The sequence below is a fragment of the Prinia subflava genome, chromosome 3 (genome assembly GCF_021018805.1).
Source record: "Prinia subflava isolate CZ2003 ecotype Zambia chromosome 3, Cam_Psub_1.2, whole genome shotgun sequence".
In the NCBI taxonomy this organism is placed as follows: Eukaryota; Metazoa; Chordata; class Aves; order Passeriformes; family Cisticolidae; genus Prinia; species Prinia subflava.
In genome coordinates this window covers 83,219,723-83,243,069 of record NC_086249.1, presented here as the reverse complement: position 1 = coordinate 83,243,069, position 23,347 = coordinate 83,219,723, and the positions used below count along the sequence as shown (strand labels likewise).

General features: G+C 41.6%; 1 protein-coding gene across 3 annotated transcripts in view; it reads left to right on the top strand.

Moving 5' to 3' along the window:
• Positions 1-23,347, top strand: part of COL4A2 (collagen type IV alpha 2 chain) — a 140,286-nt gene that overhangs the window by 363 nt on the left and 116,576 nt on the right. For all 3 annotated transcript variants that reach the window (XM_063392789.1, XM_063392787.1, XM_063392788.1), the window contains exons 2-3: positions 152-255; positions 393-453. In XM_063392789.1, the coding sequence (XP_063248859.1) occupies positions 212-255; positions 393-453 (105 nt within the window). In that variant the 5' untranslated portion in view covers positions 152-211. The remainder of the gene's footprint in view (positions 1-151; positions 256-392; positions 454-23,347) is intronic.

Sequence of the window (23,347 nt, the reverse complement as noted above, 5' to 3'; positions counted from 1 at the left end):
CAGCCCCGCTCTCCCCCCGGGTCGGAGCCCGGCCCGGCTCGGCCCGGCCCGGCCGGTGGGGCCGCTCCCTGCTCCGGCAGCGGCGTCGCCCAGCCCGGAGACCTCCGGCGGGGGGAGCGGCGTTACGAGCGGGCGCTTCTCTGCCTTGCAGGGGCGGCCGTCCGGCGGGAGGGAGCCCTGAGGCGAGTCCCCGGCCAGGCAAGGAGCGAAAATGGACATCTCGCAGCTTCCTAGTGCACGTATTTTCCTTTGTCAGTAAGTAATTCCGCTCGGTAGGCTTTTGGAAATAACTTTTTTAAAGTCGTATTGTCACCTTTAAGTGCAGAGCGTTATCACGTGCTTGTTTTGCGCTAGCTTAAAACAATATCGTCCTTATTCACCTTTCCCTGCAGGGATACGGGGCTTTTGCTGATCCTGATGGAAGTTGTGCTGTCAGCCGTCAAAGTGGACGCTGTAAGTAACAAGTCTTCTGACTTTTACTGAGAGGAGGAAAAAGCAGTTTCCTTGGTACCAATAAGTGAGGAACTGCATTTTCCTTGCCAGATGGCTTATCTATCTTTCTATTAAAAGAAACAACTAACAAATCATCTCTGCAAGCCTTACAGATTGCTGCCTTCAACAAAATGATGTTCAGCAGAGAAGCATAATGCTTCAAGTGTGAGGTTGTTTGAAGTATTCCACTGTTAATTTTGCTCAAATTGGGTGGTTTTTGTTAAAGCAATAGAGAATCAAAACCAACAACTTCTTTATTTTTGTAAGAAACACACCAAAAATGCAGTGCTGTAGAGACCAATGAATACTTTGGTAAAGTTAACCTGCAGGTGAAATGTCTTCAGTTACATACAAGCCTCATCTGAGGACTGTGAAGCTTATTTCTACAAGTCAGAGTTTATAAACAAATGGTTGTTTAAATTAAATTGTTAAATCAAAAAATAGGTGTTATGTGCTATATAGGTGGTTGCAGCTATCTCCCTGAGTTGTTGATGTAAGCAGAAGTTACTAAACTCTTCCATCATTGTTAGAAGGATGTGAAAGATCTGAGAGATATGCTTAGGAGAGTGCAACATTTGCATGTTACAAAGCTTGGTGAGTTTAATGGAAAGATTGTCATTAATGGCAATAAATTTTGGATCAGACCTGAATATAGGAGACTGAGGTTGGTAGGCTTGGCTTGTGGCTGCATTTATTGGTCAGCCACAAGTGTGAGTAAGGCTCTGTGGTCATGTGCTAGTGGGACCTTGATTACATTTTTTCAAAAGCTATCCTACTTATATTTTAATCCTACTGTCTGCAACTTTATGACTTTCCACTCCTTATAGATGTGTGATGGTAGGCCACATCTTTGTGGTGAGATGGCATACTGTGTTAAGGAATGGGAAATACTAGGGCTTTTGCAGCAGGTGTTGTGACACACGATAATCCTGCACTCCAGCTGCAGTTGGACTGTAGCACTTGCCCATCGGCCTGTGGGGATGGCTGATCTCTCCACATCGTGCCTGAGCAAGAGCTGTCCAGCTGGGGACCCACAGCCCTGTGGGAAGGGACAGGAGCAAGAACCTTAAGTGTCACGTGCTGCTTGTCTTTGCCTCATTTAGACACAAACATTGTTCTGCTGCACAGTGCTCAGTGGATGATAAAATTACCATGTGCTACTGAAACCAGAGCAGGCTAGTGATAACTGCAAATGTTTTATGCCCAGTAATGATATCACTGGGATCACTTGACATAAACCAGTGGCATTATGACTCTTCTTTTATGAAGTTGTGTTGTAGTGAGCATAGTATGATACCTGAGTTTTAGCTATAGCATGGACTAATCCATTCTCCTTGGTGGTGTTACAGTAGACTGCAGGCTGTGGTGTTAGAGATATACTGAAGAGGTTTTCAAGCTATCTCAGTTAACGGATGCAGTCTGATCATGGCTGCTTGACTCTCCACATGCTGGTTTTCCCAGAGAACCTTGAAAAAGTAAATTGGTTTGCTTGAAGGTTTAATTTCTCAGATCTAGTAGTTTCTAAGGTGGCGATTGTGTAGGAGATTAAACCCCTCAGTGAATGTGAATGGGGAAGTCTGGTCATGTTTCCATGAAAAATTGAACTGCACTGCCACGACAATATTTATCCTATTTTCCACTCATATACTGCTTCCTTCCTTTGGCCAGCTGAGGTCTTTCTGTAGTCGTGTGGTAAACTGAATTGGAAAATTCCTTGTTTGTACTATTCACTACCCCAAAAAGGGAGTGAGAACTAACTTTATCCTGGGTCAGATCATCACTTGTATTCATAGAAACCTGGGCTGGCATGGCGTTGGAATCAGACAGCTGGGGGTGGGAGGAGGGTTGGGCTTCTCCTTGCAGTGACCACTCTGGTCAAGTGTGTTTGCAAAGTGACAAAGTGGGTGTCAGTGGGAAGCAGCAGCACCTGAATAATTACCAGAGCTACTATCAATGTGCTAATGTTATGAAGTATTTTATTAGCTTGAATTAAAAAATCTGCTATGAGTTATTAGAGTCTGTAGGACCAGGTCTTTAAAATCATGGCTCTGCCTGTAATGAGACAGGCAGTGCTGTTGACTTTGACAGCCATATATGTGTGAATCAGTTACAGGAGCTGGACATAAGTGGTGTTGAATAAGAAAAATTGCACATAGGAAGAAACTGGAGGGAGACTAAGGAAGGCCAGGAAGGAGGGAGAGAGAAAGAGCAGAACTCAGAGTTTGATTGAATGTGTTGCCTGGCAGGCTGCTGCTGGCTGTTAGGGAGACGGATGTTTCTCAGCAGAAAAAGAAATGAGAGGAAGAAAAAGAAGGAGGATGTTTAGGATATCAGAGAACTGGGAGAGAAAAAAATGGTGTCTCTGGCAAGAGAAGAGGATGCTGGTTGCAGGCTTGAAGAACTAAAGAAGAGAAGTCCCTGAATGGAGGTGCCAGGACAGACAGCCAAATGGAGTGGATCAGGCTCAGTTATCTTTAGCGCTCTTTGGCGTACATTGGATAGTGATGTTAAAGGCCTCAAATAACTTTGGAACTACTCTGAATTGTAGATTTAATTACTCACCTGGCTTAAATAAAATTAAGTACTATTAATTACCTGAAGTTCAACCAAGCTGACAGATTTCTTCTCCTTTTCTGTCCCTGCTAATACTACATCAAAAATATCGTTCTTGGGTATTTTTTTTCTCCTCAGAGACAATGTATCTTCTGCTAATGCTGATTTTTTTTTCTTTTGTCTTACAAGGAAAACACTTTTCCCTAAGTAACATTTAGGAATGTTTTGCAACTTTTGATTACTTTATTGGTGTCCTCTTAGTATGTATTTTAAACTGTCTCTAACAAAAGTTACTTATTTTCCAAGTTATATTTAGGTGAGAGCAATAGAATCCTAGCAAAGAAGGAAATGGAGTAACTGTCAGATCAAAGAAAAAAAATTGAGAGGGAATAAGTTTGAATAACATTTGCAAAAATAACAGCAAGTAGCAGATCATAACTGTCATTTTAACAGGAGACCATATGTAGATATATAGAAAGAAAACAGTGAAGTGCATGAGATATAATTCTCTTCACTTCTGTGAGATTGTAAGGGGATATATCATGGAGGATGTCATCAAGTGGGAGAAGCAATAATTCTTTAAAAGCAGAAATAAAACCAACTGTAACGATGTACTACTTGTATTGGTTTCATAGTGAAATTAGATTGCTGACATGGGTGCCTAAGTTATTGCTCTGAGCTGAAATGTGTCAATGCTCTGGGCTATCTCACATCCAGGTTTTCCCAGATGTGTCCTGTTTTATTCCATCTGGAAAGTTTTGTCTGGTTGAAACAGGAGGACTTTTTACATTAACACAGGATTTCCAGGCTAAAGAAGCCAGGGTGGAGTAATCACTTGGCCCATCCTGCTTAATGTGCCTACTGCAAATGTAGGCACTGGGATCACAGTATGAAAAATGTGATAAGGCAGGCATACTGCCCAGGTGATCTAGGAAGCAGGCCTCAATCTGATGTATTGATTTCATCTGCTACATTACTTACTTAGTGAAGGCAAAGTGAATCCACCTCTTCCTGGAATTACCAGGCTCCCTACCTGTGGGCTGCTTCAGAAATAGCCTAGGAGATTCCCCAGAAAGATACATTGCAATCCAGTTTTAGAACAACTTCATTTGAGGTTTAGCCACACTGACAGACATGGCTTGTGTATGTCTGATTAAATAAGTGTATAGTTGAGCTCATCTTTGAGTGAAAGTGGTGTTCCGTAGAGAAAATCAGACGGAATAAGGATACCTTGAAAAAATGCCTAGCATTTTGGGGACCCTCCTAGCACATCTGATTGCTTTTTTCCAAATTTCTTTGAACCCTGGAAGAATTACTTGGTAGTTTAGAGAGGACTTTTTTTATGTTTGGTCGTGGAGCTCACAGGAGGGAGCAGCTCTCTTAAAGAGCTATGAGAAATCCTGAATGCAGGCAGTGGCAGCTGCTTAAGGCAAAGCCCCTCATTTTCTGCCGTGAACAGGCATGTTTTGGTCTGGCAGTGCTGTTTTGATGCTGTGGGTCACAGAGTTTGTATCTCGTTGTGGATGGGCAGCAGGATGGCTGCCTGAGTGGGAATTTATGTTTTTGTTAAGAGCCATGACTTCTCCCATCAGCATCATATGATGCCAGACAGACAAACACATTCACAGCCAGTACTGCACACATGGAAATGTAGTCATGGTTGATAGCTTTGAATTCCTTCTATTTGGTCCCTCCTTTCTTGTGTGCTGTCTGTTCCACTCATCTGTAAGAGAGTTTCTTAAATGTGTCTTTTCCTTTTTACGCTTCAAATAATTCCTTGAAATGCTTTTTTTCTGCCATGACTATGAAACTGATTCTAATTTACTAATTAATCATTCTTTCTTGAAAGATTTCTTAAGAGTCATTTTTCACTACTGTGTGAAAAAATGAGAGAGTCTATTCTTCGTATACAGTCATATCCAGTATATCATATAACTGATTCAAGTTATTCATGCAAGAACAAAAGACAGGTTACACCAAAAGCAAAATATTGTATCTGCTTGAAGTCAGTGATGATGAGGACAAGTTTCTTGTGCGTGTTCATGTTTTTTAAATTCTCTGTGCAAAGTCACACATACGTTCTTTACTCACCCTTTCTTCTTTCTAGATCAGAATTATGCTCAAATACTTACTATAATATATTCAAGTGAGGTCTATTTTGTTGAGTTACTAATTGGCATGTCATATAGTCATGCTGCATGTAGTAGCAGAATAGACCCAGTTCTGTCAGCCTTCCAGAATTCTCAGAGTTAAAATATTGATACTGAGAGACAAGAACCCTGGCAAGGTAAACTGTCATGTAATAAAATGAACTTGTTTTTTCACCTTACCCTGGAAGTAGCTGAAGCAGTTTCAGAAATTCAGCATTGCTTTTCATTGAGCTTTTAAGGTAAGGCATCTGGGTTTTATTGTGTAGTGATTTTACAAGAAGCCTTCATGCATTATGATGCTAAACCTGCTATGTATTTTTTAAATTTCACACTACTATTATTTGAAGGCCTAAAGATAGTTGCCTTACCCAAAATGTAAAGCTACATTGTGGCTTATTCAGATATACTATAAGCAAACACATTTGTTACAAATAATTTAATTCAGTAGTTCAGAGCACATTTTGTATTAGTGTTGGGTTTAGGTCTTTTTGCAGTAATTAACTTCTTGCTTGAGACCAGATTATTCTTAATTAGTTCTTTACTTTTGTTTCGACAAGCCAAAAGTTGGCCAAGGAGGGGAGCATTCTTCATATCATGTTATACTGATCCAAGATCTTCTAAGAGTTCATGTTAATTTAGTAGCTTATATCGTTTTGCCTAAGAAAGTAGCTTATCTTCTTGTGCCTTGCTTTATTCACAGTACCCTGTTTGCTCCGCAGGAGTAAAAAGCACAGTGAAATTTGCAGTATTTCCTGATGTTCATCAATAGTTATTTTCTTTAAAGTGGCAGCACCTAGCTGATAGCAGTTGACTCAGCTCACAGTGAAAGTATGTGATCTTTATCACGCAAGCATTTCTGAGTGACCAAGGACCAACATTATTGGTTTCCACACGCCCTTTTTTGTCCATTTGGAAGCTGAAGGCGCTGATTTGATGCAAAGGTATCTCCTTGTTTTCACACCCTAGAAACAATGTGTGGCAAGGAAAAACGCTCTCACAATTCATGAGCAAACTTGCAATTGTGTGATTAATTTCCCCTACTTCAGCAGAATCATGTTTCGGTTGCAGTTTCCCCTCTTTGACAGTCATAGTGCTTGACTGGGCTGCTACATCTTCTGAACACGCCTGGTTTTATGCTGTCTTTCAGCTTCTGCCTTTACTTCTGTGCTTCCCAGGAATGGGGGGTGACGTGGTTGTGGATTGGGCAGCAGCAGAGGGCTCCGTGTGGGCAGGGGAGCTGGGAGGCATGAGACCACAGACAGGGTGGGGAGGTGGCCAGGACCTCCAGCGGGTCCGGGCGGTCACCGAGGGCAGACACGGCCCTGGAGGGCAGGGCAGGGCTGTGGGGATGGAGACAGGCAGAGGCCAGGCTGGGCTGGAGGAGGTCAGGGCGGCCTGGCACAGCTGAGCACAGCTCAGGTCAGCCCTGAGGCCCAGCGTTCGGCCCGAGCTCCCAGGCTGCCGGCGGGCCAAGGGGGAAGCCCCACTTGTCACAGGCCTTTTCCCACACAGCTCATTTCACAGCGCTCCGGGAGCGCAGCTGCACCGGGGCTGGCCCTGCGCCCACTGAGCGCACCCGGGGCTCCCCAGGGTGGGATGGAGCCAGCCTGAGGCACAGGCAGCCAGCAGGGCCTGCAGCAGCCCAGCTGGCTGCAGGGAGGCCGGGAAGCTGGAAAAGCAGATGTGTAAGTTTTAAATTTGTGGCAATTTTACAGAAATCAGCATGTTTTAGGAGGGCCGGAACAGAATTTAAAAACTGACCAGAACCTTCTATATTAATTGGAAGGGCAGCATCATTTGGTATACCTCTCCAGGAATAATTCCTCAACAGGGGACTTTTTGTCAAGAAAACCCCCTGATTTCCAATATAAGCTTACTAACAAGTTCTATTTTTATTTTAGAAACACGAGATCAGAAGAACATTTAGATCATATCAGTTACCAAGGATGCACGCTTACTGGGATATTTCAGGCATCCTATTTATTTGCAAATGATCCCGACCTTTATTTTGAAGTAACTTTCTGAAGTTAGCAAGTAAAGATCATTCAGATAAATATGGCTTAGCTTATTTTGGCAGGTCCTACCCACACCTCTTCTCACTATTAGATGATGCAGCCAAATAATAAGTCCTTTATTCCAAGTATACTTTTCCTTTGTAGTTCACCAGACCTTTAAAAGTCTGACCAAAATTACTTGAATATATAATCAGGCTGTATACAGAAAAGGAACGCTGAGCAAAGTGAAATGTTTTGCATGCAGCACATTTATTTTGTTCTGCAGTTGGAGTTTTTTGGGGGTTTTGGTGTGCTTTTTTTTGTCATCTTCTAGTTTGTGTCATTACAAAACAACTAACTCAGGTTTAAGCCTTGTCACAAAGCACAGCTCTGAGCTCATGAGTTTTTACATCTAATGGGACTCCGGGACCTTGCAGACCTGCCATCAGTGCCTGAGCAGTGTGGCTGCCCTTCTGTCCATCCTCTGGAGGCTGCGGCTCCTGGTTCAACACAGAGCTGACCCCCTCGGTGCACACCCCAGTCCCCTGTGGAAACACAGGCTTGGAAACCAACCCGTTGTTCATCGGAGATAAAAAGAAGGAAAAAAGGCATCTGTAGAAATTGTCAGTTCTCTGGGTCTCCACTGTCAGGTCCTGCCCATGCTTGCTGTGCCTTGCAGCTGTGGGGAGCAGAATAGTTTTCCAAGGTAGGGACAGGAAACCGGGAAAGCTTCACAGGCTTTGCCTGTCACACTGGTGTTTGTCTTGCTCTCAGTGAAGTGTTGGCTCCTGCTGATCCATCTGTGCAGTCCCCGGGCACGCTGCATGTGGATGAGGAAAGGCATTCCCACATTCAAGCTGCAGCCTCGCTGACCCCATGTAATTGATGTTCAGACACCTGGTCTGAGTCTCACGGCATCCTGAGCGCATGTACAGAGACCCCAGGGTGCAGTTCTGGGAGGAGAGCAGAGCTGCTGACGAGGGCTGCCGGAGTGTCCTGGGCTGAGCCTCGGCACAGGGAGTGGGCAGAAAGGAATGCCGCTCCCGCGCAGGGCTGGGAATAGCCGCTGGGGCCGCAGAGCATGGGAAGCCTGCATATCTCCCCAAGCCGGCAGCCAGGGAAACAGTCTGCTGGAAACAGCCCAAACGTCGCTGCATGAAACTTAAAAAATCTTAAGTGACGCTGACTAGAAGGAAGTGAATTTTGCTTGCAGTGTGGGGCTGAGACTATGTTTCCACCAGGTGCTTTGCAGGTTTGCGGTGAGAATAGGTGTGAAGAAGTCGGTGTAAAGTTGTCCAAATGTTCTGTCCTCTGTACGTGCCCATGAGGTAGCCAGCACATCTGTTATCTCTTAGCTTGCTAAGGCACAGAGGCTGCTCCCTCTCTGGCTGTGTCCCTCACAGTAAACCGCAGAGTCCCAGGTGTATTCTCTGCCTTGTGGTCAGTTGGCACAGGCTGTCCATGTTCTGAACAGTAATAGCTTCTTTGGTTTCCAAAACAGGGTGGCCCCTTAGAGACTGCCTGTGTTCCTTACATTATGCTGACTCCTGCACTATGGCCAAAACTGTCTTTGCAAGCAAAGCAAGCCAAAGCTTCCTAGCCCAAGGTGCAGGCATTCATGAGACCATTCTGACAGCTGAATGGTACAGATAGTCAGGCTGTGTGCCTCAGATTGACATTGACTGGCTTGAAGTCAGGGCCCACTCTCATTTCTCACATGCATCATTGTATTGGAGAGTTTTACCTGAGTAAGAATGGAATAAAAGAACTGAGCAGCACTGTCACCCATTTAAATAGGAAATTTGTGCCAAGGAAGACCCAAACCCTTCCTCATAGTTTTGTTTTAAGTTTTATGTGATGATTAATGGCATTATCATGCCTATCTGTTGGTACCTACTTCATATAAGCAAAATAAAGGACAAAAACAAACATATAAGAAGGTGTGAATGGCAACAGGTCACAAGTCAAATTGCAAAAGCAGAGGTATCAAAAAACTATTTACTCATCCTAAGTGTTAGGAAAAGTAGTCTGTGGGAACTGAAAAAGCAGAGGATTTTCACAGTGTTGCAATAAGCTTACACAAATAGAGGTTCAAAACAGTTGAATTTTCGGCCTTGAAATATTTGGAGCATAGAAACTTTCTGAGCTGCAAAAAATATGAAACAAGCAACTATTGTATGCTGTAAGGTGTACATGTAGTGTTTATTGATTGGCTTAAGTAGATACGTGTAAGCTTTTAGCATTAGCCTATTGGCTAAAAAACTTTTAAAAGCCCTTATAACAAAAAGAACTTTGGCTTCTGTTGGTATGGCGTTTTACCATCTTTTATGTCTCTGCCTTCACTGAGACTGATAATGAAATAAAAAACTTGTGGAAAGCCTCTCAGTTGCTCCGTGTCCTGTTGGAGATTAGATCCAACAGTAGTCCTTCTCAACAAAAGGACAGTGACTAGAATGTGTAACTACTCACTTGTTTTATTGGCTTATGTCGAACACCCAAACTGCACCTTAATCTGTTCTGGAGTGTCAACACTGCAGCGCATCTTCTTCAACTGCCCCACTTTCCAGAGAGGTTTTCCATGGAATAGGTGAGGGGCATGGCAAAAATGTGCTCTTTTACCTTGTGGTTTTAGAATGCAGTCAAGGACAGGTGAGTAGGAGAAGGTAAGGATTTTAATTGTCCTCCTTTGATGTGAACTGGAGTTTACCAGTTGTCAGTCACACAATACCAGCTTCCAGTCTAGGTTTCTTTCTTATTTTCTATTCCACTTCTTTCCTATGGCAAGAGGTTTTTATTTCTTTGTGAATCATAGCCTTACTGCCTTAGCCATTAAGCTACTAATACTGCCTTAAAAAAAAAAGGTCTACTATAACATCATTTGTTTAGCTTTTACCTTGATCTTAGAGAATAAGGAGAGAGCTCTATGGCCTTCATCCCTTCAGTGACTGAAGGACTAAAAGGGTCAGTAGCCCTTTCTTTTGAGTAAACAGACATTAGACTCAAAAAGAGTGAAATATGGTACTGTTTTTACATATCAAATCACCTTTACCCGAATCCTTTTTAAGAAATTAATGTTTAAATAAGATTATATGGTTGATGGACTGGGAGAAATCCAGGGAAAAATAATTTTTCTCATTAACATTTATTTCCTTTTATGAATTTATGTCATCAAATTGAGATTCAAACATCTCACCATCCATCCATTGCATGATCTGCCCAACACTGATCTGATTATGTTTCTGTGTAAGAGGGGAAACTTTAAACTCTCCTTGTTGTTACTTGCTCATAATAATTGTTTTTGTGTCTTCAAGAGGATAATATAGTAGCCGTTCTTCAAGAAAACGTTACCTCTGCTTTTACAACTCTAATCTCTTGCTTGAGGTTCGTATTGTCCCTTAGGGACACAGTATCACATAGAATCACAAGTAAGTAGATGGGTGATTAGTAAAGTAGGTTGAGGCTGTATCATAAATCACTTTGGGATTGCAATCTTGAATATGTCTGAGTAAGGAATCCTGTGAGCCCTACAGCAACATGCTTGCGTGATCCTGTGCTGCTTCATGCTTTGAACCAGCTGGTCTGTTCTTTTTTTCCAAGGGAAAACATACAGCAGTTACAATGACCAAATCACGGGCAGCCAGAAACATCATACTGACATGCTGGGAGCTCTTTGTGTATAGAATCCAGTTTCCATGAGATGGATTCCATGAGGCTTGTCAGCTGCAGTGGAACTGTACCATCTCAGATTAGGGATGATGTAATTTTTACTACTTCTTCAAGGTATTTAATTTTCATTCAACATGATTTCCACATTAGTCATGTATCATTCACTGTCTTCAATAAAGTCAGTAACGTGTGTAAACAAGGAGAGAGGAACTGAAATACAGTCATCATGCGTTATGAATGATGAGAAGACTGAGATCCGCCCTGGACACGTGTTCTTAGACTTGAGGCTAAGGATATTTCATTAGGCTCCAAAAAGAATGTTCCATTGAGACAAGGACACATAATTTCATAGAATAGCATAATTAATTTTGGGGGATTAAAGCTCATCCTCCTCAGAAAAAAAAAAAAAAAAAAAGGTATAAAATTGCCCTTGCCAAGTAGTTTCACTACTTACCCTGCAGACACAGTCTGTGGGAAGATACAGTGCTGCATGCAGGTAATGGGCAACCCCATTATTGTGCAGAAACTCCACAAATGTATTTATGCACATATAGAAAAACCAGGATTTTTTTATTTAACAGAGGGACAGGGACCATCCTGACCAAAAAATATTTGACTGTCATCTAAAGATCCCTCAATGTTCGCAGCACTTCTGTAAATATAAATTTAGTCTTTTCTTTGAGGAAAGTTCTATTTCTCAATAGCTAAGAAGCCAGGCATCGGACCATTCTTTGTCTTTTTGTGATCAGATTGACCTGAAGTTTTTTCAGCTGCAGAAATCTTGCTGTTCAATCTCAGAAATCCTACTGTATCTTCCTACTTCCAAGTTTGTCTGCTGTCAAAAGTGAGTAATTTTCCTAAGAAGGGACATTGGAAAATGGTGAATTAAAATAAAAGTGCAAGATTGTTGCTTGCTTTTTTTTTCCTCATGGGTAAAAGACAAACTCAGTTTTGCCATAGCTTCAAGAAATGTCCTTTTTTTCTGGCACTTCAGAACCAAATGTAATTTTAGATAGTCTGGTTAGCCTTTGCATAGAGTCTTGTTAGTAGTGTCAGCTGTCCCAGCATCTTTCAGATGAGCAGTGAGCACAAAAACTGTGCTCCAGAGCACAAGCAGGAAAGACTTCTGACCTTTTGATCTGATCCCAAAATCTCTGCATGTCCAAAAGCAGCAAGACAAATACCAGATTTGGAGAGCTGAGGAAAGGGAAAGCTCCAGCATTTCACAAACAGAAGAAGGGAGCAGCTCCCTGAGGAGCCCAGCTGCAGCACAGAGCTCACAACCAAGGCTGTGAGAGACCTGAAATGGGGTTTGCTGTGAACTCCTGTAGCTGTCCTTCAAGCAGGAGTGTCTGACTGTCCATCAGCCTCCACAACAGCAGAGCTGCAGAGACTCTTAAAAACTGTCAGTCTTCCAGTACCTAAAGGAGGCCTGAAAGATGAAGACAAACTTTATCAGGACATGTAGTGATAGGGCTAAGGGGAATGGCTTTAAACTGAGAGAGGTTAGGTGTAGATTAGATATTAGAAAGAAATCCTTTACTGTGAGGGTGATGAGGAACTTGAATAGGTTGACCAGAGCAGTTTTTGAAGGTCCATTCCTGCAAGTCAACCAGACCAGGCTGAATGGGGCTTTGAGAAGCCTACTCCTGTGGAAGATGCCCATGGCAGGGATGTTGGAATTAGATGATCTGTAAGGTCCCTTACAACCCAAGCCATTCTATGAAAACATAACCCCAAGGTGAGATCCATGGTTGACTAACTAGGGAGCATGAGCAACCCAGGAGTTGCTGCATGTCCCTCCTTGTGGTGTTGGTGTTACTGCAGTCATGGTGCAGATAATCACAGAATCAGTGAGGTTGGAAAGACCTCTGAGATCATCATGTCCAACTTATGACCGAACGCCACCCTGTCAACTAGATCATGACACTAAGTGCCACATCCAGTCTTTCCTTAAACACCTCCAGGGGCAGTGGCTCTACTGGGCAGCTTATTCCATGTGTCATCAACCTTTCTGTGAAGAGCTTCTTTCTAATATCCAACCTAATCCTCCCCTGGCCCAGTGTAAGACTTTGTCCCCTTGTCCTGTCACTGGTTGTATGGTTGAAAAGGTCGATCCCCACCTGGCTATACCCTCCTTTTAGATGGTTGTAGAGAGTGAGATCTTTGTTGAGCCTTCTTTTCTCCAGGCTAAACAACCCCAGCTCCCTCAGCTGCTCCTTATAGGACTTGTGCTCCAGTCCCTTCCCCAGCTCCACTGCCCTTCTCTGGATTCATTCTAGCACCTCAAGGCCCTTCTTGGATTGAGGAGCCCAGGACTGGACACAAGACTCAAGGTGAGGCCTCACCAGTGCTGAGTACAGGGGGACAATCACTGCCCTGGTCCTGCTGGCCACACAATTGCTGAGAAGGCCAGGCTGCCACCGACCTTCTTGGGCACATGGGGACACACCAGCTCATGTTCTGTTGACCATCACCCCCATGTCCTTTTCTGCTGGGCCACTTTCCAACCACTCTGCCCCCAGTCTGTAGCTTTGTCTGGGGTCATTGTGACCAAAGTGCAGGTCCTGGCCCTTGTTCTTGTTGAACCTCATGCTGTTGGGCTCAGCCCATCGATCCAGCATGTCCAGATCCCTCTGCAGAATCTTCCCACCCTCCAGCAGGTTGACACTCCCACCCAACTTGGCATTATTCTCAGATCTGCTAATTTGTGAGTCATGCCCCAATCTGCATGATGCAGAAGGTGTGTGTTGCCTGGTCCAGCATACAAGGGAGAAGGAACTCATTCTCCCTGTTGGTCTATGAGCAGGTTAACCATTTTCTCCTCATTAGCATTCAGTACACACATCAGTTATATTCAACACACACACTGTTACACTTATATTAACTGTAACATCTCTAGCTTTGAAAATAACAGGGAAAGAAGTGGATTGGATTGGTATTGCCACCACTACGGGTTACTGAGCTGGCTACATCACTAATATGAAAGTTACTTTCAGCAAGCTGTGTGTTTCTGCAGCAAGAACTCTCCTGATGAAGTCCCCCAGCAGATTTTACAAATGCACTGCAACTTATGCTATTCAGGCCAGATACTGTACCCAAGGCAGCCCACTTGAAACTTGTTTTTTAAATCTCTGTGCTGTATTGCTATGTGCTGCATTAAACATGCCCCAAAAGGTCACGTTTCCAGACAGTATATTCAGCATGATTTGTAAAGAATTAGTGGTGTGGGATCTCAGTATATTCTTGCGTGGATTCTGTCTAATTATTAAGGACATATGACCAGTTGACTTAAGTCTAAATAATTAAAGCTGAAAAACACAATACTTCCCTGGCTCCACTGTTTTTTAATAATTAACTACAGTGTTATGAGAGCCATTTTGTGCTACCAGCTTTTAAGTAGAACAGCATGATGTCTTCAACAGAAAATTGTAATTTTAGTGTGTGCTATCAAACGGCCTAATATTTTCAGTCAGGATTTAAAGTGCAACTTGTTTGTAGAAACCCCTTGTAAGTCAGTGGGTTTAAGCACACTTTGGGTCAGGCTCTAAGCATTTGACCTTTTCTGTTAGCTGCTGCGGGATGCAACAGAACACAATAGGATTGACTGGAATTAGTTTTCAGGGTAACAATTAATAGAAATTCTTCCAGTGTGTGCTGACAGTGAGATTTCATGTTAATCGTTACTAAGGTTCTGCTTTTCAAGCCTCCCTCAGGTAATAATGAGTGACTTAACATCACGTACATCTTTTGGCTTTCCTGGTTTTATAGCTGTATGTCCTACATATGTCTTATCTCTCTGTGCTGATAAACATATTCCTTCCTTTAAGGAGGTTCAAGTTTTAATTTCTGAGAACCAGAAGTTGAAAATATGGTCCTGGAAAAGTGAGTCAGAGTATGTCCCCAGACTGGTCACCTACATCTGTTCTCAACCAATGAAGTTATGTCTGGGGTGAAGTTACATAAGCAGAGAGTATCCTGTGACACCCCCCCACATTACACCTGTGTGAGACCTACAGCACTAAATGTAAATCTTTCATCTCTCATCTGTAGCCCTTGCCTATCATCAGCTGAAAGTACAGGCTCAATTTGATAGAGAACACTTGATTCATGTGGCATATTGGTGTAAAGAAATACATGGAATATATAAAGCAAGACTCATATTTATAAAGTAGGCTGTGAGAATTTCCTGAATTTAATTCATGTTTGAATTACAGTGCCAGTTTTGGAGAAACATCCTGTCCGTATTTTTTGTGTTTTAAGTGCCAAAGAGCCTACCACAGCCCCTACTAAATTTTTCCAGTAGTTGATTACTCTTAGAATGAACACAGATTTATTTAACCACATCGATCTAGCCTTAAAATCAGTCTCTGAGCTTTTGTTTTACATTTGCAAGGTAGATGAAAGTGCTTAATGTTACAAGTTTACTAGTTTCATTATGTTATTATATAGGTACTTTATATATATAAATTAACATAGTTTTTAAATCACAGCCAATTAAGGAAAAATAATACTTCCTTTCTCATTTCTTGCATACCTTGCGTAAAACCCCTAGACCAGGTTATCCTGTCACTGATGCTGTGCAATTCCCCTAGGGATGGTAATTGGATTTTGCAGATGTAACTGAAAGGCAAGTGTGGCCTTTTATGTTTGTTGGCCGGCAAAGAATAGCAGAAGCATTTTTGCCTTCGGGATAATTGCAAAATTGTTTCCTTTTTTTTTGTCATCCACCCATGATGCCATCTAATTTGATGTTCCTTGGCTGCTAGCTGTTAGTCTCATTAACCTTACTTGATAGAGTGTTCCAACATTTATGATTCTCATGTGAAAAATGCTTCCTGACGGCTGGAATTTGTTTTTCTTTAATTTCTACCTTTGCCCTCTTGTCCTATTATGCATACTAGGCTGAAAATAGTAACTTGAGATTGGTGTGCCTACTTCTTACAGTGTAATGAATTCCAGTTAATGCTTTTGCTTTTTCTTTCTCTTAAGAGAGTCATAGCGATTTAAAATTATTTAACCAACAATCCTACTTATTTTCACTTAGGTCTCTTAGGTTTTTACATTTAGCAATAACTTTTCTGTGAAAGGAAAGTAGGAAATTCAGATATGTATCATTTGCCACTTGGCCTATTTCCACAAATGTGATATTACCCTGTTGATAACTTTATTGTCTTACTTGGCATGGGGAGTAGGGCCAATGCAAAATTCCTGTGGGCAGCAAAACTTGACATTTGTAAGGTTAAAATTTCATCAGTCAATGCAATTTCACTCTACAGAGTGGCAAAATCCCAGTTCTTAAATCTAAGTGCATATCAGCTAGCTGTGATAATCATTGTCAAATTTACAGTAGTGGAGAGTAGGAATGTAATCCCTGGTCACAAATAAAAGGGTTTTTTCCCTTTTCTGGGGTCATACAAAAACTCTTGTATACTTGCATTCTATACTGGTAGCAACAGATCTTCCCATCCAGCACAGGTCAGCTTTAAAAGTATCATCACAAAGGCAGTTTATTTTTATTGCATTTTCTTTAAAATTTTGACATTGTTAAAAGGTTGAATGTAGGACTGTGAAGAGCTACTAGTACAAATTAGATTGGTCCAAAATGCAGCACCTTTTCTTTATATGGATGCGGATTCATTTGAAATTTTGGGCAATTATGGGGCAGAGTGCATTGTATTCCAGGAAGCCTGCAATATTATATAAGACTAATCAGAAAGGCTACCACACTGTTTCAATTAGCTTTGAGATTATGTTAAGTCCTTTAAGTTCAGCTGGTCTAGAGCTTGGTGGCCTTTCTCTTTTCTTTCTATTGTTTACTTTGTTGTTTCCTAATACAGGCTTCACAGGGTGAAGAGAGAAACTCAAACTGTGACACTTGATACCTAGGAAAAAAGGTCATTCCACTGACAAGAGAATTGTTTAGAATTGTTTACAAACAATTCTCCCCAGTCAGACTTTTTAATTAAGTTTATAAAAGATAAAAGAAAGAGGACATTGTATGTTAACTAAGTGGGGTGTTAGGGATTAAATAATGCAAAGGAACACTCATAGTGTACTTAGGCAGTACAGCTGTTCTTGGCCTGAAAGCATGAAATTGTGGTTACCATTCACTGGCAAGTATTATGTTGTAAAGTTCATCTCTCTGGATACAATTGCTTTTAGGGCTGTTTCCTCTTTTGAGTTTAAAGTTTTCCAAATCAAGAGTTTGTTTGATGGTCTCTGTCTGATAAGAATATCAGGCAAGGGAGTATTTTCATCTTTGAAAATGGTTATTTCAGCATATATTGAAACATACACACCTTTGTCTGAACTCATGAAGAAGCACACAGGAAAGGCAGTTTTGGCTTAACTGGCTATTAAAAAACTATTCAAAAGTGTCTACCTTTTGGCTCAGGTCCTATTTTTTGTATAGAGGAGGTATTTTCCGAAAGTTTATTGTGCCTTGGACAAAGTAGGTGGATTAATCGAACTGGAAGTTTGGCCTATCTGTACAATATTGTATAATGTATGTCATTCATCGTACATGGAAAAAATCCCTTCTGTAAATTTCTTTAATTATATTCTAAAGACTCACAAAATTTACTTTCAAAGTCTCCTTTAAGGGAAAGAAATTGGGCTTCTTTCAGCTAATTAAAAAATACTGTGCAGATAGATATTTCTAAATGTCTTCTTCTGCAAAAATAACCAGAGGTTACACTTTTGCTGGAAAGAAGGTTACACCACCAAGTTAAGCATTTACTGAGTCAAGCATTCCAATGCCAGGCTCTTCTGGGAGGTATCCTAAGAAACAGAAGCCTTCCCTGAAGTACTATAAATTCAGTGATGATGAAATAATAATAGGATCTTCTGGAAACTCCATTTTAGAAACGTATTTTACACTTAGGACAGTAAAATTCAGCTTCTCAAGTAAATTGAAACTTTATCAGGCATACATTTCCACCTCCTTGCATTTCTTTTCATGCTTCTGAATGCATGCCACACACCCATTGCTCCTTTTGCTAGCTGCTAATCCAAGAATTTCTCCACATTGTCAGGAAAAAGTAAACCCGATACCTGAAAATCTTGCTGCCTACTTGTTGATATAAATTGCTGACTTGATAAACTCATTAATACAAGCTTTTGCCCTTCATAATGGTCCAAGTATTGAGGAGAGTAAATGTGCAATGTGAGATGCTTCAGAGAAGCCGGGTCCCTTCACCCTGCATTAGCTGGACAGGCTCCGCAGTATCTCGGCCGGCTGTGGGGGAGGAGGTGCCTGCCTGGCACACCTGAGCCTGCTGCATGGTGGATGGGAGTCTAGACAGGCACGGCAGGACCTGGTTGTCCTCTGGCGATGTCTCTGTCTTCCCTGGTTGCACAGTCAGCAGTAAGTGTCAAACAGACCCTTCTGAGATGTTTCAGCAGCACACCTCGTCTTCCAGGTATCCATAGCCTTTTGTCATTTAGAAAACACTGCTGCCTTGTGCATGGTAACACGGGCTCAAGGCTTTGCCTCTGAGCATGTTAAATCCCCAGGCACTTATTTATGGCTCTGAGACTTTTGTTTGTCATGACCCTGCAGGGCACAGCTTAGCTGTGTTCCATTGCAACCACATGCCCATAATGAGTGGCATGTTCTGCCTTCTCAAATCCATCCTGGGGCAAGCCCACCGGGGAAGGCTGCTACTGGCAGCCATCAGCATCTGCCACAGCCTCTCCTGAGGAAGCTCTGCCTGATGCCAGGGCACAGGGAGATAGGGGTTCCCCAAAAGACACCCCTGCTCTGCACCCCACAGTGATCCAGGGTCAAGTGCAGGAGAGAGCATACTTGCTGAAGTGAAATTCACTGTGTGTTTGCTACCTGGCTCAGCACCCCAGTCAGCAGGGAAGCAGAGAAGTGCCTTTGCACAAAGGAACTCTTGGGAGGATAAGTACAGTGTGGTTCTTTTAATAATTTTTAAGCCTGAGTGCATCTCAACGTGGTGGGTTTTTGGTAAAGAAAGATCAGGAGACAGGAAGATGAAAGAAATCTAGTAAAAAAAAAAACCAGTGAGAAAATGAATTATAAAAAAGCAGCAACCGAAGGAATAATAGTGCTTTGTTTATTCTTTCCCTTTAAGCTTTGTGGGCATATAATAGATTTCCACTTCTTGCTCCTACTTTCTATTTTCTCTACCACCCACAGTGTCCTTTCATTGCCTCTCCAAAGAGGCCCAGGAGTGCAGCCACCCTGCACAGACTAACCTGGACTCAAAGGGCAGCGTGATGTTGTAGCCTGAAGCCAGTTGCTGTTTGTATAGCAACATGACATTACAGGAAAAGAGTTCAGTCGTGCTTAATTTTGCTTCTGGTATTGCAAAAGCAGCACACCAGTGATGGAGTTGTGCAGATTGGATGGAACTAATTATATTAAGTTGTTCCATTAGAACTTGTGAGAGTGTTGCATGCAGAAGAGCAGGCTTTTTTGACAAGAAGTTGATTTGTATGAGGCTTCATGGAGCATTTATTTTTTATTCTTATGAGTTCAGGTCACCTTCTTCCATGAGAAAAACAAGAAAAGGAAATCTTTACCAAATTTCCTGTAGAATTTCCTCCCCCTTTCTTCAAGCATTTTCCTTTCTCAGCGTGGAAGAAACCAGCTGCACAGGTAGCATGAAATACGCAGAGAACCCGCAGTGTCATCTTTCTCCCTGACTGTGTCCCCTGGGACTATCTTTAGTTGTTTAATTAAGAAAAATCTTAGAATTGTTAGGGTTGAAAAAAACCTGTTAAGATCATCAAGTCCTACTGCCAACCTAGCACTATCACCATGTTCACCATTAAACCATGTCCTCCTCTGGAGGTTGAAAGCTTTTTGTCTTAAAGATCCAAGGAATCCAATCTTTCACTCTTAGTTTCCAGTTGGATGACAGGCAATTTCTTTTTCCAGATACACAGCAAGTGCTCCTAAAATCTCGTATTGTAGACAGCTGAATAACTTATCAAGGTTTTTATAATTTGAATGAATATGATAGAATACTCATGTTCACAGAATTTGGTCTAACTTGTTTTCCCCAGTCTTAGATTTTACTGAGACCACCAAAACACTACTGGCCAGGGCAAACAGTTATCTTTTTTTCATCACTAATGATGACAACTGAGTTCCTAGTGTCACAGCACTGCTATTTATTTTCCCTGATGGGGCTTCATCATGCTTTTAATGAACATCTGTTAAAAACAACTGCTAGACAAATTCCTCTGGAAAATTCCAATTACAACAAGTACAGAGATAAGAGATAAGTTTAAAGCTAGTTTGCATACTTCTGCTTAAGAAAAAGCAGCAGCACAGAAGTTAACGTCACTTTTTTTAGTGCAGTCAGAAGATTCAGAGTAGCTGTCAAATGATTTTTTTTTAAAATGTGCTCTTTGAGATTTTAGGTTTACTAATTCTGTTTCCTGCAAGTCAATGCTTTTTTTTTTCTCCAACTTAGTCTTGCTGTTACAACTCCCTCATCTTTATGATGATTATGGCAATTGAATACTCTAAATAATCTGCTTTATTGTTATGGTCTTTGCACACACAGGAGTCAGGAGTAACACTGATGAATCTTTTCCCTTCATGGGCTGACACAAGTGACAGAAATTCAGATGTGCAATACTAAAGCTCAGTCTACAGACAGGCTACTCTGGCCTCTGCTTCCTGACTTGGGCTGCATTAAGGAGCCAAATGTTTGAAACTGTTGTTTTTCAGTCCATTTTCTGTTTTACTATGATTTGTCTTGTGATTCTCAGACTGTTGAGAATGGGCACATGCTTGAAAGTAGTACATGGGCACCAGCCAGAGACAGCAGCTTCCAGCTCAGCTCACTTTCCTACCTCAGTATGTAGGAAAATCAGAAGCACCCATTTCTATTGCTGCCTGCTAGCATGGGTGCACCTGCAAAGAAGCCTGTAGGATACCTGCAGCTCTGACTAGGGAGGCTGGAGCTAGAGCATTAGGGGAGTGAGTGTGTATAACAGGAAGATGAAAGAAGTGATTGCACAGCTTTGAATTCATGAATTCGAGCTTGCCTGTAAATTCAAGGAATACATACACCCATCTGTAAAGAGCTGTTGCCATCATCAAGTAAGTCTGGGAAACACCCCTGTGTAATATTAATTCAACACTGAAGTTCAGTTTCTTTCAGTTCAATAGCTCTTTTTTTTTTTTTTTAAACTTGGATGTAACTCAATTCCCTGTTTCTTAAATTGCTTTCCATCTACCCACCAAGTTAGAGACACAAAAAAACAGGAAGAATGGAAGCAACCATTCTTCCAGTTATTAAATTAGAAAACCAAGTCCCAGAAACCTTTCTCCCATCCTTTATTTTTCTAATTTTTGAAAACACTGCACTTACAGAGAAGACTTTTAGCTTTGCTATTTTTGAGAAATGGAAGAAAATGATATGTCCCTACATACCCCTAGTGTTTACATTTACCAAGTAAAGAATCACAAATATGCTAACTCATTTTGTCATAACAAGATAAGTGGTGATGGTGCTGTTCTCTAGTCCAGGCAACCCACAATTATTTGATATTCAGCCACTCTGGAAAGTTCATTTTGTTGCCGGCTGTTCACCAAGGATCAGTCACAGAGATAACAGAGTTCTCAGGAATATTCTCTCTTTTGCAAATGAGTAAGCAAGTAAAGAATGTTTTTCAGTTCTGCATTGCTAGCCAAGAACTTTCTCCACATGCTTGTGGGACCTCCTGTTTTCCTCATGCAGTAGGTATTGCCATGTCCCAAAGAAAGAGAGACATTTAATGCCAGGAGAAAAAAATTCAGTGCAGGAAAGCACTTTAATGAAAATCCTCAAGTCCTCCATGGAAACTCTGTAACCTTGATGAGATCAGATCGAAAAGTGACCAAAACTGCTTTTGATATTCCACTGATGCTCCTCCACTTTTGACTATTGATCTGATGCACAAGGCTGTGCTACAGCAGTAACATTTGCAGGCTCCAGCCATGCTTGGGAGACAGCTGGAACATCCTTGCTGGTTGTCATTGCCTGCAGTCTTGTCAATCCAACCTGCAGCCTTATCAGATCTCGCCAGCAAAGCAGAGCTGGGCAACCTCCCTGAGGCAGAGAAGTCTCAGCACAGGCGCCTTGAGTCTGTATGGAGACATGGATAAGAAAGTTGCTTGACCTTTCTACCACTACTATTTTCTTGAAGGTGTGTGCAACTTCTAATCTAAAATAAAGGAAACCACATTTCAAAGATATTTAATAAATGTAATGGAAAAGTATCTGAAAAACAATTTTTCCTACTCAGAAAGAAGAGATTAATAACTCAAGTGATCTGTCATTTTGATTTTGAAGATTCCTACCCTTCATATTTACATAGAAAGTATGTTGTATTCATATAAATTTTTCTGACTGTATAGATCTAAAATATAGTCAAAGCTGGGGAAAACCCAAGTTTACATTTTTGTTTGTATAAAATAAATTCAAAAATTAACATTAGGTTTAGTACACTTTCCCATTATTGCTTATATATGTTTTAATATTGTTGTTGCTGTCTCCTACTACAAACAATTTTTGCTATTTTTGAGTCCAAGGATTAGAAAAATACAGTCACAGAAAGCATATAAATGCACTTATAGGCACTATATTGAACTTTCAGCCTCCAAAGTACTAGAAGAATTGTAATGAGCTATTAAAAACCAGCAAAATGGAAGTGTTTGGTAATACTGATCTTGATCAGTTTCTCAGTTTGCAGCAAGGGATATTTAGATGCGATCTACCCTGCAGTGGGCAAACATAAAGGATATTTGTATTTGTCCTGAGCTTTGGGACTGAATCATGCCACAGAACACAAGCTACAGGTGCTGTGCTATGGAAACAGCTTCTTTAGAGTGAAACAAAGTGACTGACACACTAACACAGTTTCAACACTCCAAATTAATACTGATTCATGCTTTTGGAGCTGCTGTAGAAATGTGGGCAAGGAGGATGCTTTTATCAAGGCTGGATCCAGGCTGCAGATGTGGGGTGAGGTGCATTGGGGTGGAGGGGACACTAACAGTTTGGCTCATGGTCTCTTAAGCTCCTGTGGCAAATCAAGCGATCTTTGCCCAGTTTTTTTAAAACTGTCCAGGCAAAATCCTTACTTTAGCCAGGTCTGCAGTCCAGCCATCAGTGGACTGAACATCATCATTATATACGTACTTTTTGCTGACAAAAGCCTTTATTATACATCAAGCTAGAAAGGCAAATCCTTGGCTGTTCCTGAGTTGCAGTTCTTGCATAAAGGCACTCTAGTGACAGCAGTTGATTTGACTGTGTGATTGCAATAGCAGCCTTTCCTGGCTGAGCTGTGCAGGTGATAAATGACTCTTCAACACATCCATTACGTACGAGATAGCTGTGCTTGTAGATTTGATACCTGCTTGTATGCATTGGTTCTTTAGAAGTCTGTATTATCATTGAGCTGGGATCATTCAAGTAGACTGATGTCTAAGCCAAGAGGGAATTCAGCGTGAGGGAAACC